Source organism: Rhagoletis zephyria, unplaced genomic scaffold, assembly GCF_001687245.7.
Source record: "Rhagoletis zephyria isolate East Lansing unplaced genomic scaffold, Rhagoletis_zephyria_1.1 Rzeph_scaffold_00052, whole genome shotgun sequence".
Taxonomy (NCBI): Eukaryota; Metazoa; Arthropoda; class Insecta; order Diptera; family Tephritidae; genus Rhagoletis; species Rhagoletis zephyria.
This window is the reverse complement of record NW_016157136.1, coordinates 574476-593072: the sequence shown is the minus strand read 5'-3', so window position 1 is coordinate 593072 and position 18597 is coordinate 574476. Positions and strand designations below refer to the sequence as shown.

At 39.0% G+C, this 18597-nt stretch overlaps 1 protein-coding gene across 2 annotated transcripts in view; it reads left to right on the top strand.

The window, feature by feature from the left end:
* LOC108368646 (uncharacterized) overlaps positions 1–18597 on the top strand; it is a 108219-nt gene that overhangs the window by 86927 nt on the left and 2695 nt on the right. Inside the window, exons 5-12 of one of the 2 annotated variants that reach the window (XM_017623539.1) lie at positions 2612–3261; positions 3523–5423; positions 5505–5663; positions 11454–12203; positions 12430–12552; positions 12624–13381; positions 13745–14768; positions 15290–16898. In XM_017623539.1, the coding sequence (XP_017479028.1) occupies positions 2612–3261; positions 3523–5423; positions 5505–5663; positions 11454–12203; positions 12430–12552; positions 12624–13381; positions 13745–14768; positions 15290–16233 (6309 nt within the window). In that variant the 3' untranslated portion in view covers positions 16234–16898. The remainder of the gene's footprint in view (positions 1–2611; positions 3262–3522; positions 5424–5504; positions 5664–11453; positions 12204–12429; positions 12553–12623; positions 13382–13744; positions 14769–15289; positions 16899–18597) is intronic. The other variant, XM_017623547.1, reaches the window with a different exon arrangement.

Below are 18597 nucleotides of genomic sequence, written 5' to 3'. Positions count from 1 at the left end.
AAGTTTTATGTGACTAAATAAGAACTCACGTTGATTTAAAATTTGTTTTTTGCTGACGTTGCTAGGTATTTTCGTCCACATATATAATATAAAATTATCTAAAAGCAACGTGATTTTCTAACTACTTGCTAACTAAAATTAAATTTAATTTAGAATTGTAATTCAATAATGAATCACTCAAGAATCAAGAATTCAGTTGATTTAATGTTTATTTTTTATTTTTGTTGTTTATCTAGTTATTAACCCTTTGACGACCAAAGGGACACCGGTGTTCCTTTTGCATATAAATTTTTCCTGGAAAAACTGTTGAACCGATTTTTTTCAAAAAGGTTTAGAAGATAATTAATGCAGCTTTCTGAAGTTACTTTTAAGGATGGATTCCCCCCTTTATCTGCTAGGCCGTCCCAAATTTGGAAAAACTTAACTTTTTTCACCTATTTGCTTGTTGCAATATTTCTGTATTAGGTAGAGTTACATATTCAGAACTTTCGGAGAAGTTGCGAGCAAACTTCCTCTTTCTAACAAAAAAAAAAAACAAACAAAAAAGTTAGCAGACTTAGACTACGCCTGAGATCCCCCAATCTGAAGGGACATATATGTCCCATTGGTTTTTCAACGTTAAAAATTAATGACATTTTAGAATTTTGCCGAGGAGTTGGTTTACTAGGAAAAAAAAAATTTTTTTTTTACTTTTTGGCTTATACATTGGAAAATAATTTTAAAGCACACGATCATATTTTAAAGCACATTGATTTTTTGCAAGAGCCACAGCATGCGTTTGTTCGATGATTCTTGCCTTGTTTTTAGCAAACAACACACCTCATACGTCTCGTTTCACTTTTGCGCTAAGGCCCATCTTTGACCGCTTCTAATGATGCAAATTTGTGGTCGTCGAAAGAGTGTAATCGTCGTTTGGATTTACCACTTCAAAATTACTGGCTCAGGTGGCTGTGACTTCTCTCGTAAACCTTACACTTCATTCGCACCTCCGTGCAAGTTCAAGGTCGGCAGCGTTCTCTTCAAGAAAAGAAATATCTTATCCGGCAATTCGAAAGCACGTTCATCATCATCGCTATCATCGGCATTAACCAGTTGAGCGATTTGTGCCTTTGAGTTGTAAAAGGGGCACGATCTCGGCAGTTTGCAAAAGTAGACTGTCACAATGCTACAAAAGCACGAGCAAAAACAGCTGGAACTTCACGAAAAGTTTATTAAAAATCGATAAATGTATATAATGTAAATCAATGTGCAATAATAATCGAATATTCTCCGATAAGCACTCGCGTAAACAATTCTTTTAAATCGAAAGTGTGCTAGGAGTAGAAAAAAACGGTGTATAGATTTTTACCATTGACGACCATTGGGACATATAGGTCCCACATTTTTTCACAACTTAGCAGGTGTCATATCTTTGAATTCCCTCAGCGGATCAGTGACGGTCGCCAAAGGGTTATTCTTTAAGAAAAAATGTTTTCAAAAGTAAATAATTATTTAATTGTTAAATGTTAATTACTAAGATAAATACTTTTCCCCCATTGAATTTGAGATTGCAATATCTTATGTTCATAATTAGTAATAAACGTGAAAATTTCTATATTTTGTTTTACTTATACGACAACTAGATGTATTACAAACACGTAAAGAATATAAACAAAAAGACAAGTTTTCGTTAGTAACGCCATGGTGGTCTAGCAGACATCACGTCGGTACTTATGTAACTAAAATAAAGGTTAAAACTGCAAACATAAAATTTTTTTAAACTCAAAAAAAAGTCATATATTTAAGATCTATGCATAAATTTTAGTGGCTATAAAAACAAAAAAATGGAAACTAATTTTTACATATCCTTTGGTACTTTTTCATCATTTGCCCATTTTAATAGAATACAGTTGGTCCGATAGCCATCACATCCAACTTTTTTAAATGTGTTGCTTTAAATTTATTAGGCTGTAATAGTGCAATCCTAAAATTTTTAAAATAAAAATAAAATAAAAATGTTTTGGTGAAATGAATGCAACTGGTTTCATTCCCATCACTTTTTGAATGTTACACTCAATGTTAATATGAGTTCACTGAGTAGATATATATATAGGTGTCCAGCTCGTTTAGAGAATTGTCAAAAACCATGGGTGGGAAGTCACTGACTGTTATTTACCAGTTGAATATTAGACTCAACTCTCAATTTTTGAAGCGATTTCACTTTGCATACAAATATATGAAATATTTTCAAAAATGTGTGGCGCGTGGGCAACAACAGAAGTATGCCATTGGTGTTTATTTACATACTTGCATATTAATGCGTAGCTTTTGGCTGTTACAAGAAAAATAAGTGACAGTAAAATTTGTCTCGGAAGATTATACCTAATTAATCTTCTTCCAATCAGAGTGTCAGAGAGAACTTTTTTGTGTGTGTTTTTTTTTGTATGGCTCTTTGTTCTTTGCTTTAAATTCAAACTTCTATTTACATACAAAAAAAAACACCAAACCAACGTTAAAATATGTTAATTGTCATTTACCTACTTGTATTTTAAGCAGCAACAAAGCAAATCAAAATAAATATAAGCAAACAAAAGACTTAAGCAATAAACTTGCCTTTCTTTAAATTTCACAGAAAAGCAGCAGCGGCGGCAGCAACAGCAGCAGCAATAATTCCACCAACACCACCAACACAACAACAGCGAACACCCACAAGAGCGCTGTCGGTAAGGTGAGCCTACATGCAATTGTTGGCAGTGGTGGCGGCGACAACAACAACAGCAACAAAAGTCGACAAGCCACAAGTAACGTAGCAATAAAGTCACCAAAAAGCACAGCAACAGCAACACAAAGTTCGAATGGCACTGTGACTGGTACAAAAACGTGGCAGCAGCAACGCAGCGCGCGTCATTTGGAACAAGCTACTCTATATGGCCAAAACAGCAATTCAACCAAATCGCGCGTAGGCGTAGCTGATTGTGATGATTGTTCTGCGGCCGGGGCTGAGGCTGAGGCTCTGACTGCTTTGCCTGACGACGCAGATGAGTCGCGACGCCGTTACCACCACCACCACCACCAACAACAACTACGAAACCTCCATCAAACGAATCAACAACCACAACAACAAAACCAACAAATTGAACTGCTTGAACGGGCGACACCAACGCGTCGACGTGACTTGGAAAGTTTCCGGCATTACGCGGGTTCCGCAGCCACTGCGCAGCTAGCGTCGGAGACAATGTCGTCGTCGTCGATGGATGACAATGCCAAAGACGATGATTTACGGTGAGTATTTGAGTGAAAATTACAGTTTTGACTGTGAGGTATTATTGGAAGAAAATCAATTTCAATTGAGCTGTTAGTGTAACGCTGATTTCAATTCAATTTAATTGTCATTGAACGCTTTGCACAGCAGCTGGTTTGCGCACTTGGGTTTTTAAGTATTGTAGGCAAGCAAATTTTATTTTTAAAAAATATTTAGTTGTAAAAAGTTTTCTTACACATACAAAAATTTTTATTATTCCTGCTCGCTTTTAACCACCACAGCTTAACCACGCGTCAGCTGCGTCGTCAGCAACAACCATTTGGTCAGTCGTCCAGCTCTAACAACGCATTGCTGCAGCGTTCGCATTCCATTTCCACGGACGATCTGAGCAACGAGTGGGAGTCGCACGAAGCTATCGCCGAGTCCAATGAATGGCGTCGCGTTAGTAAGTTGCGACGCTCCTTTCAGTCATCTTCCTCAGGAAATAATAGCTCCAGCACCAGCATCGATCAGCAAGCGCAATCAGCGTCGAGCACACCGCGTCGCCTGTTCGATCTACCTGCCAGTTCGGTGAGTGTGTCACGCATACGCGCCGAACTGGAGAGTGGACGTCGCTTGACCACCGCTATGCGCAACAATCACGTGGATCTAGCAGCACTCGAGAGTATATTACACGGCCCCAAAGACGCGACTACAACCGCGCCTAACAGCAAGCATAATGCGCTACTAACCGCCGAGTCGTTGAAAGAGATACGCGGTCGCCTTAAGAAATTATCGGATGAGTCGTTATATAAGGACGACTTTATTGCATATCAGCAACCGCCCGAAGCAGACGAACACATTGAAGTGCAGCAGAGCGTGCGCCGCAAATTGTCCACACCACGCCTGCCACAACTAACGCCCGAAGAGTCACCAGAGATCTCGACACCGCCACACCTTCAACAGCACCAGTCTGCCTTCAGGGCAGTCGGCACACAGCGTATTTCACCAGATAGCGAACCTTTAGCACAGCGCGATTCGCCTACAAATCCGAAGCACAACTCACATAGTCTGGAGTCACGCCAGAAAGTTAAGGATACCAACTCAACGGAGTGGCACTCGCGTCGCAAATCGTATGGTTTTGAGCAGATGTCACCGCCCGAAAATAAATCCATATTGCGCATGGACGCTTCCACGGACAGCGGACTGGGTCGCTCAGGCGAGCTCAGTAACTGGTCGCCAACGGAATCAGCAGCTGCCGCCAGCACCGCTGCCGCTGCCGCCGCACGCGCTACAGTCATACACTTTGGCGAGCCAGCCAAAACAGTCACGCAGGCGCATTTTCGTGCAGGTAAATCACCTGCGCGCCATACACCCGACGAAGACTTACACAAGCGGCATTCAATCGCGGTGGATGAGAGTCAGTATGTGCGTGATAATTTACGTAAAACCTCGCAAGTGCACCTAAATGGTTTCTACGACACGGCTGAGTTGGGCAGCAAGCCCAACATGCAATTGAGTCGATACGACAGCAATCCAGAGGGCAGTCAAGGTTGCATTTCTACGCTCTTCCAGCGCGCACAGAATGCGCAAAAACGTGTAGAGTTTTGTAAAACTGAAGTGCATTTCGCAGCCGAATCGGGACGTGTTAATATTGTCGAAACAGATGGCAAACCGCCGCCAACGAATAATTTCCGTCGGCGACGCCGCACCACCAGCGGTCCACTGCAAAGTCTCACCAATTCATCGGCAAGCACAGCTGTGACAACAACAACCGCAGCAACAGCAAGCGGTAACGTTACACATTTCGGTGATGATCGTCAACGTCATCGCACTATCGCCAGTTCGTTGGTTGCTTACAAAGCCACCCTAATGGAACCACCCGATGTTGTGGAAGCGCCAGTATTGTTGCCAGCAACAACTGGTGTTACTGTTTCGGTGCAAAAATTGACTGCGTGCAGCGATTCGTATGCGGAAGGCACGCATGCTAGCTACGCCTCGACGACAAGTGGTATCGATACAACGGACAATGAAAATGACGAAATCGCCGGCATACGCGGCATACTAAAAAATAAGCCAGTGAAACCGAAGCCTTACCATTTGGGTGAGAACATCGATAGCGCGGATGCGCTGTGGGGCGTGCAGCTGAAACCAGTAGCTGGTGGTGGCGGCAGTAGTACCATAAGCGATGGACGTGATAAAGGTTTGTAGGAAGTTCAATGCTTTAGCATTCAATACGCTTGTGTAACTTAAATCATTTTTTTTTTTTGGTTCGTCCTAACAGATGACTCACCAACAGCTGTCTTGAATAAATCCGTTGCAGAGCGTGTGCGCATTGCGGAGAAACGTCGTGAGCATTCCACACAAAATGGTTATTCCACGAAAATCAATCTGAGCTTAGACGAAGCAGCAGCCACTGGCACACGCGATTGGCCAAGCACAGGTAGGCGAGTTGCTCATATCTTCTTAGTCTAACCTATGTATGTATAGTTTGTTAACTTGTTTGTAGTGATTTTGTACCGTCAATTTCTCTAGTCCAATGTACTATATATAAATGTTTTTTTTGTTTATGTTTGGACTATTTATTTTACTAGTTACGGAATTTAAGTAGCCTTATGTATGTAATTTACTTTTAGTTACTCTTTTTGTGGGTTGATCTACTGTTTATCTGATTTTTTGTCCTTTTAGTTTTGTGATATGTTAAACTACTCCCCCTTCTCCTCCTACTGAATTAATTTTTGTTGTTGCTTTGCTCAGCATAGCTGTTAACGTATTGTGGTTTTTAATGTTTTATTGTTGGTAATTTTGTATTAACTTTTACTAAAAACAACTTAACCCTTTGCATGCCCATAACCTCTTTGGGAGCTGAATGAGATATACTTCCTTGTTAAATTGGCTTAAAATTTTGAGTGCTGGAGTATTAATCCATTGATATTTATTTATCTATAAATTATATACTAAACCGCTTTCTGTAGTCAACTAACGGGCAACTGTTTTTAACTCAACGCAGTCAATTCTGGCAACTATCTTAAAAGCTCTTTACTGTCTTCCGTAATACTAATTGAAAGATGTGCTACAGAAGGAGGTCTTGGCGTTATGCTCTTCCCCTTGTAGCAAAAAGTTTGTTAAAGACTAAATTAAATTTAAAAAACATAAATACTTTTCTTTTTGAAACAACCAAAAAGTAATAATTAAAGGAAATTACAAAATAGATATTAATAAAGCGAAAATAGATACAAATATTTTAAAAAATTAAATGAAAATTAAATAACATTTTTTTCTCCTTTAAGCAATAAAATCTAAAAATTAAATTAGGAAAAGAAAAAAAATTAATGAAAAAAAGTAATACTTAGAAATTAAAACAAAATGAAAAAAAAAATAGTTTCATTTAAAAAAAATCGAAAAACTAATAGAGAATTAAATGAAAAAGTGCAAAAGGTAAAACTAAAAAACGACATAAAAGGAAGATTAAAAAATAAATAAAATAAGATCCTAAAAATTAAATTAAATAAGCAAATACATATATATTTGTTTAAATAAAGCCTAAAACCCAAAAGAAAGTTATACTAACAAGGAAAAGAAAGAAATTTAGGTAAAAAAAGAAAAAATTAAAAAAGTTCCAAAATTAAATGAAATTAAAAAATATAAAATACAATAAAATATAAAAAACAATAAAATTTAAAAATAAAAGAATACTGAAATAAAAAATTAAAGCTGTTTGATTGATGTAAAAAAGAAAAAAATCAACATCGAAAAATTAAATGAAATTATAAATATATTATTATTTTGTTAAAAATTAAAATCTTAAAATTAAAAGAAAACATAACTAATAGTAAAAAAAAAATTAAAAAAGAAAAAATAAGTTCATAAAAATTAAATGAAATTTCAAAAATTGTATTTTTAAAACAATAACATCTAAATATTAGAAGCAATTTAATTAAGAAAGAAAAAAATTGAACTAAAAACAAAAAAATATATAAACTACGTTTTTAAAATTAAACGAAATTAAAAAAAGTTTTAGTTTTTAACACAATAACAACTAAATTAAAAAAAAAAATATAAAACAAGTTTTTAAAAATTAAATTAAATTAAAAATATATATTTTAATTTTTAAAACAGTAAAATCTAGTAATTCAATTAAAATAGACATAAATTCAGTGCCCGAGGACTCGAACTCGGATATCTTGAATGGCACGCTTATACTTTGCTTAGTCGGCCATTGCGACTATTGTAGCTTTGCGAGCTAAATGATATAAAAGTGTTTTCTCTCGAAATAGTTTTTCACCACTAGTTGTTCAATGAGAAAGCTTTTTTTCTAAGACTACAATAACAAGAGTCTTTCGAAGGACTTTTTACTATCTTAGCCAGAATTGCCCTGCAAGTCGATAACCTGATTAGGTTAAGTTATAGCAAAGAGAGAGAGTGCAACGTTAATCGGAATTAATGGCGCGCTTGATCCAATCAGAATTGTGTCCTGACAGACGGCAGCATAGCAGATTAAGCAAAAGGCGAGGTCGTGGGTCGGGTACACAACTCTGACCATTCGGCTACCACGAATTGCGCTGTCTCTGGAACCTTTGCTTTTATGTGTTATCCTGGTTCGTTGGTATCTTTAAACCACTTGGACTTCTCGCTGAGGATTGTGGTGCGGAAAGCCAATCCAGCCAGTGGTCAGAAATCGTGGCTATTAAGTTAATGATCTTTTTCCTTGAAATCTTTGCGCCATTTTAGTTTTTTTTCGCAGTTTCTTACAGTTTTGCAGGTTTTTTGGGTTGTGCTATCATGATTTGGCCATTCGTGCGAATTGCTAGTGTAACTCCCTCTTAATTACCTGGGGTGTGCTGGGCTTGTGACCCGCTACATAAAAAATTGGACCAATGAAAAGATCGAAAATGCCAAATGCTCCTTTGGAAAGGTATCGGCAAACTGGATCCTGCCGAGAGGTAGTATTCACCAGTAAGCTGCAGTTTTGCCTGTCGAATACTATCGATCGATATTTGTTTAACAAAATGTTCACTTTGGGACGCCAGAAGTCAAAGCGTAGGAGGGCATTAAACTCTTTCAGCAGCTCGTTGCTGTTGTCACCTATTGTAAGGTCAGTTTCTGATTCCTCAGTCTATGAAATCATTTAGTCATTGTTTGGTATGTTACTGTGGTCGGCACGATGTTATTTGGGCAGAGTTGCGCTGTCGCGTTGATAGGATTTAACTCATTACAGTACCAGTACGTACTGTCCAGTTCCATATATTAGGATGCATCGCTCCCAATACAAAGAAAAAAAAAAACGGTTCTGGTTTTCAATCGGAAGTATAAAACCTATGACATTTTAGTGCTTTCGACATAATATTTTTGGAAAAACATTAAAATTTATTAGGCCGATTTGCAAATACCATCGAAAATTTCATAATTTTAATTCCGATGATAAAATGTTTAAACATTTTTATGCATACCTTTAGGCTTTAACTCTTCTATCGTCCGAGGCGATTTTTTTGAAAAATAAATATTTTATTAAATTAAATTTATTAAGAAAAACACTCGGTTTTTTTAGGTGTTTTCAAATCGACCCAGCTGGCGTAAATCTTAATATTTTTCGGTAATATTTTGGCGTAAGTCTTTAAATATAAAGATTTTATAATTCCGGTAGAAAAAGCGCGAAATTTTTTTTGGTGATCCACCCTAATACACATATGTATGTATGCCTGGTTAGCGAAGGACTCCCTAATACATGAATCACCACACCTCACTAGCGCATTTAAAATCACTGAGCTATAACATTTTTCTCTTTGTTCCGCACCGCGTCGAAAGGGTTTTGCAGTATACTACCCTGAAAATGCACAGATGAATGGGAGTGTACACAGTAGGGTGGCTCAAAAAAAAAATAATTTCGGGCTCTCGCCCCTAGGATTGTTCTATATATGTTTTTTTTTTAATCAAATAATCTTTAGAGGTCACTAAAAGCGCTCAAAATATCCCATGTATTTGGCATGGGAAAAAAATAATTTTTCACTAGAGAGAAATTCGACAGTTTTTCTAGTTATAGAAGCCTTGGAGAGGTTTACTAACTTAACACGTAGCAATTTTTTTTTATCTGAGAAGGTCTTTGGAGGACTTCGGCAGGACTTCGAATTGACCCGATAAATTCACTTTTATCGATAAATTTCAATGATTTGATACATATCGAAAGTTCGATGAATTTCAAGAACACTAAAATTCGATAACTTAACAAAATTCGTTAACTCGACCAATTTCGATAACTGTAAAATTCGATGGCTCGATAAATTTCGATAACTCAAAAATGTAAAAACTTTGGATGCCTTTATAAATTTTAACTTTTGACATCTCCACATTTTTCGAAAACTATCTAAACATTTTGATAATTCGTTACACTTTGTTAAGGCGATTAAATTCGATAAGCAATGATAAATCAATAAGCTTATATAACCTTGAAATTTCAATAAATCGATATATTTTGAAAATTCCATAAACTTCGATTCGTTGAACCAACCAATTTCAGTAGATCAATAATCATCGATAACTCTGTAAGTTGAAAGAACTCCATGCATTACGACACCTCGATAAATTTCGTTAAGTCTATAAATAATGATAATTCAATAAATATCGATAACTTGATACATTTCTTTAACTTGACAAATTTCGTTAATCCCACACGTTTTTATAGCTCGATAACTATCCGTAAATTTGGACAACTAANTCAGTTGGAATAATTCGATGCGTTGCGATAATAAACTTCGATAAATATTTCAGTAACCTTTATGGAAAATTTCAACTCTGTTAACCCAATTCTTATGTATTTCTCATTGTCTCAATTTTCGCCTTTATCTCAATTTTCGTCTTTATCTTCACTTTTGCCTTTTTTTGTCTTCATCGTTATCACTTGTTTCTTCATCTTCATATTTATCTTTATTTCAAAGTTTAATTTCAAATACGAAGTAAAACAAAATGCGAAACAGCTAAAATTGTACAGGTTTCAAAAACAACCATACACAAATATGGAAATTTTTAAACGACGATTTTCAACCAATTTCGAAACTATAAAAACTCTCCTACATCTACAGAAAATTACCTTTCCAACGGTGTTTTTGGTTTTGAAATCGGTTCGGTAGAATCGCCAAACGAACGGAGACAAAATTTATGTTAGCGTATTAATATATAGATATCCCTTAATAATTTTCAATCAACTAACTTTGCTTCTCTTCAGGAAACTGCAAAAAATTATAATTAATTTTTCATTTAACTATTTTTAGTACAAATTATTTTTTATATGTTCTCCAAAAATCTCCCAAAAATTCAATGGGGGACAAATGAAAAGTCAGAGTGCAGAAAAAAAATCTTTCGCTGGGCGTATGATTACCATTTAAAAAAAGTTAGTGAGAATTTATGTACTAAAGAGTCCAATATAAACCTTTTTTCCCAAAAAAAAAATTTTGACTTCAAAGCATCTGACGACAGGTTTTCAATAAATAACCACTTTCCATATAAAATTTTTTCATATAAATTTTATATGAAATGTAAACATTGTAACTTAGCATGCGGCTTGGCTGAGCCTCTCGATATTCTACCCTCAATCTATCTATACTTTGTGGCGCTACTTCATAATTTCTAAAAATACCTTTGTATAATCGCACTACTTTCTCAACAATAACATATGTATGTATTTCCATTTTCAACTCTTTCGTAGATGTGCTGAAGATTTCTCCTAACGCCAAATACTCTTACACTTCCAATCCCTCTAGCCAATGCAATGCTTTTACTGACTCTGCTGACTACTTTTATCCGAAACCTTTATCAACCAATATTTCCTGGCTCAAATTAAACACTAAATATCGTTGCCTTAATATAGAAAGGCCCTATCTCACATCGTCGCTGAAATGCACAAAGCCGTAACTAACTAAAATCTTTTATTGCATAAAACGATGTGAGGCCACATAATTCGATCAAATGCATCATAATCAATTAAAACGAAAATTTTCGATTTTTAGTTAGTTACGACTTTTTGTAAATCAGCGACGATGTCACATAGGGCCTTTCTATATTAAGGCAACGATATCCTTTTTAAGCCCCTGCCTGATCCTTTCAATATTTCACAGCTGTCGCTACTAACTGTATGGATTTTTTTTAAACCAATTAATTTAACCAGTAGATAAGTATAAAACTGAAATTCTCCAAACACCAAGCCAAAGAAAGAAATCCAACTCTCACCACTTTTACTCAGGTACTCCCAAGCTAACGCCAATCACTACTGACAGCATACCCAATCCCAATGTCACAAATCGACGTCCCAGCGCACAAGAGCTAGTACTACAAGATCTGCGTGAACATCAACGCATGCTGGACGAGGGACTCAAGTCCACTTCGCTGATCATCAAAACTATGCGTTCTGCAAACGAGTTCGACGAAGCTATGCGTCGGCTCAGTATAGTTTCACTAGAATCAGCTAACATAGCACCCATTGTGGTACCCACACCTATGTTACGCTCAAATAGCTATCAGGAAACTAAGCGTCGTTATTCTAATACATCTCTGGATAGCACAGAACGTGAGCTAACCACACATACTGTTATTAATACAACTGCAACAACAACAACTAGCCGCAGACTTTCCTTGAGTCTACCACCGGCACCACTTGTAGCGCCACGATTGAAATTGCTTGGCAGTGCAGAGGTGTCTGTGAGTCAACAGCTATCGCAACTGCGACGAATGTATGACATTGCAGCGACACAGCGGCAACACGACGAGGACGGCATTGATAGTGCAGACGAAGAGGTGAAAAGCTATTTTTGTGCGCAGGAAATGGAACAAAGTGGCGATAGCGGCGGTGGTACGCTGGAGAGTTCTTCACAAGAGGATGAACGTGGCGTGGAATACTCGAGCGGTAGTTGGAGTCGCATGAAGGCCAAACGTACTATTTGGAAGATAGAGGCCGAAGAGCGGAAAGGCGAGCCGACAGTGTTGGATAAAGCAGGTAATTAAAGTAGTGCGTAGAAGAGTTGTAGATCGAGTAAGAAAATGTAAGGTATAAGAACTAGCGGCGGGAGGCGGGGAGAAAGTGAACAAGACACTGATAGACAAAGTAGATCAACCGCAATAAGGGTATGCATGTACATAGATTTAGCAGAAGATATACGGCCATCAGTCTGCACTTAGTACTTAAGCTTCGTTTTCTATAAACTCTTTTCCTACCAAAAAAGATCTGCCCAAGTCCAATATCATGAGCATTGAACTGCATTCGCCGCATATCTCGCTGGAAAAACGCGACTCTTTCAAGCGTATGCAATCGCCGCCAAGGGCCAAGCCAAGAACGACTACGAGTGGTAAGTACCAGTTAAGGAATCTTGAGATGCTTCCTCTCTCTTCCAATCACAATTCACCTACTTCATTACAGCTGTAAACTCAACCGAGCATCGCCAAATTCATATAGCCACCACAGTCAAACAACCAATCGACCGCTGCATGCCAACCGAAGAGCAGCGTGCAGCATTGAAAATCATCAAGGAGGCGCGTGGTGCACGTAAATTACGCGAACACGAGCTCTCCTACTTTGGCGTAGCGAACGCGCATAACGGTCAAGAAGTTCACGAAACTAAAACGAAACTGCTACCGAGCAGCAATACTAACGCAATGAGTGCGTCAACAAGACGTACGCTACCGTCGCGTCAACGTTTGTTCTTAAGCGGTAACGAAGTCGAATCGAAGCCAATGCGACGACACGAAGCGAATAATGCAGAAACAACGACAGCAGCAGCAGCAACAGCAGCGGCAGCTGAAATTGAAACAACAACAGAAACGAAAGCCACCAAGTGGCAATTATTGAATGATAAACCCGATCTACTACGACATAGTCCAATAGCTGTTGAACCACAGCTCATACGACGTACAGCGGATATACAGTCCCGAATACGTACGAGTTCCGCAGAGCGCGGTAAACGTATGTCCATGCAAGAGTTGAGTTTAGAAGATGAGCATGTGGATGAAGATGATTACGATCATGACAATAATGATCACTACTATGAAAATATAACAAATGAATTGACGCCTGTCTTCAAGGTAAAATCACCACAACCGTATGATCGTAAAATGGATGTGGAACGTGATGCATTTATATTGAGCGAGATGAATGAAAATGCCGATCTAACTATGAAGGTAATTTTCTTTTTTTAACATAAACTTTTCTCGAAAAATCAAAAGCCATGAGTACCAGATACTAATGAAATTCTATGTTTAAACAACTGTTTATGGCTTGCCAAAGCTTTAGACGATTCGGTAACATATTTACATATGTGTATCTGTGGCATTTTGTTAAAACAACTTAAGTGACTTTACAAGGTTTGACTTTGTATTAAAATACATTAACTTTGTCAATAAACCTGACATTTTTCTTTAACCTGATGAATAAAGTAAAGCAAAGTTGCTGCATTTATAAAATAAAGAAATATTATTTAAGGTTTAAAAAAAAAAATCTATCAACCTATCCTCTATCAACCTATCTTCTATCCTCTCCCATAGGCCCTTTCCGATGAGGCTGCTCATAAAGACCGGCGACGCCGTCGCTCCTCGCTGCATAGACGCGATTCCAAGCCACTCGAAACAATCGATGAAAAGATGGTCACTCACAAGAACAACGACACATGCATTGCAGTCAAAATATCCCGTGGCACATTTGCCTCCGAGGCTAAGCGTAACACACGTCAATCCTCACCAACTGTACACGATACACACACACGAGTACGCACCTCATCACAATCGTCGGTGGAAAGTTGTCCACGTGCACGCTCACGTTCACTCTCCAGCGAACGTGAATACGAAAATATACGTACACCCAAACCAACGCGCAGCGCTACAACAACGTCCACGAAAACGCAAGCAAAAGTCACTGGAAAGCAACAGCATCGTTCCAGCTCACGCGAATCACAGCGCTCAGCGCGTTTGCAGTATTCATCGGGTGATGAAGTGAATGCGCGTGACGAACAACGTGTACGCGTGAAGAGTAAACGTAGCGGCGTCAGCTCAGCGAATGCATTGTCGAGTCGTAGTGGCGACAGACGTAGCAAAAAGGATAGCACAATAGATCATAAACAGCAACAGCATCACTCCTCAAACAGTAGGGATGGTGAACGACGGCGTGCGGCCAGCAGCACTACGCATGCCTCTCAGCGAGAGGAACGCGCTGAGTGCGTGACTGTGCCGCAGCAACAGCATCGTACCACAAGTAGTGGACGCAGCAGCAGTAGCAAACGCCGCGAAGAGCATGTAACGAGCAGCCATGCAGGTGTTAGTGGCAACAGCAGCAGCACCGAACGCCATTCGAGCTCACGTAGTGCCACTGAAAAGTCACGCAGTGTTAATGCCGGTGTGCGGCTATTGCGTACGCTGCGCAGACGTACAGACGCCGATTGTGGCGTGCATAGCACACAGCATCGCTTATCCGGTCATCGGCCGAACAGCGAGCGTGAAAGAAGCGAACGCGAGCGCGAGCGAGAAAGAGTGCATGAAAAAGAGAGGGAAAGGGATAAACAGTCCAAGACGCGAGGTAAGTGATGAGAAATTTATTTTTCTTTCGTTGCTCTTCTCTTTAGATTACTTTAGGCGGCTATTGATGTATGGCGAACGCAATAAGGCGCGCAAAGTGAATTTTTTCCAAGTCACTTGTACATTAAGTTTTAATTGTGTGTGAAATATTTCTTGCAGAGCTGCTTGTTTTGGGCATCTTAATAATGGGTGCTACACAGCCTCAAACACTACACCAAAATATTAGGTTAGCAGCGAACACAAAGTAACACAAAATTTAACAAAAAATGCCACACAATTCAAGCGCACCAGAAATTTATTGTATTGAAAAGTTTTATATGCACTGCCGCACAAAAGTTTAAAAAAATTTCGTCCTAATTAAAGCTGATCAAATGAAACAAAATCTACAATTTGGGTTAAACTTACCACACCCTTCAAAGTACCGTCTAACAATAGAACTAATCAAAGAAATTAACCCACTTTTTATCGCACCTTTCGTAGCAGTGCTTAACAATGTATTCTACTATTGCCCACCATTTGCAGGTCACTCAACCAGCAAAACCCCGCCCCTCAGCAAAAATAGTGAGCCACAACGTATTAGCGGCACTACCACACACCAACTCCCCGCACTTAGCAGTTCAATGACCCGCAGCAAATCGCGCGAACGCAAAAAGTCTTCAGTGACGAAGCAGCACGAATCAGCCGCAACACCAACGTACGTATACGAAAACGAAACGAATTTAGCACATACACATACCAATAGCGCCAGTAGTGAGAGTATAGTACATTCGCAAATCACAACCGAAGCCGTGACGCAAACCTCACAAGAGTGCACTACGTCATTGAGAGTGAAATCAGAGCTCAAAACGCACGATGACGTCCACTCACCGCTACTCGGCGATAACGCTACCCAGCTCGCAACGGCACCCTTACCACCACCACGCACCCGTCGCAAGCGCCTTAGATCACTCATACCCATACCCATTAATCCAAGCACTGCCACACCCTCACCATCACTAGCATCTGCGCCCATCACATACGAACATCAAATTTATGCCCAAATCATACCACCCGTTTCGTATATGCCCGAACCCACCTATTCAAATCAATCGACACTGCGTAAATGCACGCTGCAACGTGGTTTGCGTAAACGTAGCGCCCTGCCATTGCCCATTTCATTTCCATGCGCGCGCAAGCCATCACACACACAATCGACCAGCTCATCCTTCGCCTTTTTACCCTTTTTGCCTGCCGCGCCAGGCAAACGACCCTCAGATGCGAGTCATATCTATCATAATTATTTATTATATGCAACACCGGCGAAATACGAGGCAAAGCCTGTGGTAAGTGTGAAAAGGCCTCCAGCTGATTTGGCAGCGCTGTGGAGTGGCGAATTGCCGCCCAGGCCGGAAAGGCAACAGCGACAGCGTACAATGCGAAGTCACGTAACGACGCATCATCCGTTCGGGTTATGCACATGTTCATAGTCAGATAGAGAGGAAGAGAGAGAGAGAGAGGGAGAGGCAGAGAGAGAGAGAGTGACAAAGAGCTGTTAAAAGCACTGATTGACAACGATAAAAGAGTGAGCGAGAGCAATGCAAAACAAAAATTTTTATGAGAGAAAAGTAACGATGAGCGCTCAAATAGCCAATGAAAAAAGAGAAACACAGTTACCCGCTCAAAAGAAAAAAGACAACCAATAATGCGCTGTGTCAACTTCCGAACGAAATGGATCTCAATTTAAATTATCATAGCCACAAAAGGCTTTCAGCGCAGACAACTTCACTAAAGTATTACAAAATCACTCGCTATTGCATCACAACAAAACGAAATTTTACCCGAATGCACTGCAAAAAAAATTCCCAAAAGCAAATAAACAGCATTTTGGAATGTTTTTGAAATACAAGTTGCTAAAGAAAGCTCAAAATTCGAAAATATTATTTGTTCAAGTGCATACCCATACTCTCATCTACTCGTACTATTACTCACTACCCATAATTGCACCACAACTTTAATTACCTACATACTTATTACATAATATGTATGTATTTGTGTTTGTTGAGTGCCAGTTCCACGTAGAAAATTCAAATTCCAGCACTTTTGACATTATTCAATGCAAAATTTTGTGGATGTGTTTTTACTTTCTCACAGTGTAAGAGAGCGTTTTTTAATTTAATCAAATTTTTTATCGTAACTTTCACTTCGTAGTTGTACTTAGTAGTTGACAAGCATGTTGTCTAGTAGCTGTTCATTTGTAGTAATTGCTGTCTTATTTACCCGTAGAATCCTTTAATTAACGGTAGTTAGCCTTGGTTCGCATCAACTCTCTCTATCACTCTCTCTCTCTATTTCCCTCTTTCTCTCTCTCTCTCGTATTAGTCGCCGCTTTTGCTGAAATCTTTACAGTAGTTTTTGAAATATTTACTTAGTTTTGTTCTCATTCTAACATTTCATAAACTGTTTTGAAAATCTTTGAACATTCACTTATTTCATTACCGTAATGACTCTCCTCTAGGGAGAGTGTCATAAAATACTAAAAGCTTGTACAGACGGCAGCGTTGATCCGGATTAACTCGGACTTATTCCGGATCAACTGCAGCTAATTCCCGAGTTGGTCCGGATCAGCGCTGCCGTCTGTTTATGCTTTAAGCGAATTTTTATAATTGAAATGTCTTTACAAAGTGCATTGGCCCGCAAGTTTGCCGATTATAATAAAGGTAGGGAAGCATTTTCTGATGTGATCGATAGATATGGAGATTAGAAGCTATCATAAAGCATAAACAAACGGCAGCGTTGATCCGGATCAACTCGGGAATTAACTGCAGTTGATCCGGATTAACCCGGACTTAATCCGGATCAACTGCAGTTAACGCTGCCGTCTGTTTAAGCTTTTAGCATCGTATTTGAGTATCAAAAGCAGTGTCAGTCGTCTAGGTGTGCCTGATGGCATACCAAGTTTAGGGTATTGTTTAAATGTTCGAATCTAGTTTTAACCCTGATTTCATTTGCTTCTCATCTTCTCAAACTCCTGGGAGTATACTTTGTAATGCAATTCGCCACTCAATGCGATTCTAAAGGCGACACAAACTGATACAAAATTCATTGCGCCAAGTATTCGAATCCGAATGATTTGATCTTCGAATCGAAATATGTACCGAGTTGACCTTCTGATAACTCAGTAAGCGCTCAACCATTTGTAGTGGCCTGGCAGACCATAAACTAGTGTTCCTTGTTATCTACTATCCAAATAAAATTATCTTTTATGCAGAAAGTCTTACCATTGTTAAAGAACTCCAAAATAAGGGTCGAGATTTGTTACATTTATGTATTTCTAACTCCCCCTTCTTTAATGGGTATCGTAAAATGAAAATTTACACTTCATGTAGTGAATGCGTTGTGGTGTTCCTCTCTTCGTAATTTTAATAAATTCGACACAATAAAAGGTTTGAGGCAGACGGTGTGTGGCCTTGTTTCGACTTACGTAGCATAAAAAATACCACCAAATTGATGAGTTATGCTGAATGCGACCAACCGTACTTCTTTCGGAAGTACAGTATTTCTTTTTTCGCTCTTGTACTTCGTACTTCGAAGTACAGTCAAATGTACTTCTTTGCGATATTTTGTACTTCAGGTCCTGTACTTCTCCAATCGTCACATGGCCTGGGCCCATTAAAGTCGCCGGGCATCATACCTGCGCAGCTGCAAACGGCTCTGAACGTGCCGTGCAATTGGTTGGATCCTATTTATGCGAACTGCGTGAAGACCGGGTACATCCCCAAGGCTTGGAGGGTAGTCAGTATTGCGTTCATCCCGAAGGCCAAAAAAGGCCCTCTTGTTTCCCCTAGGGATTT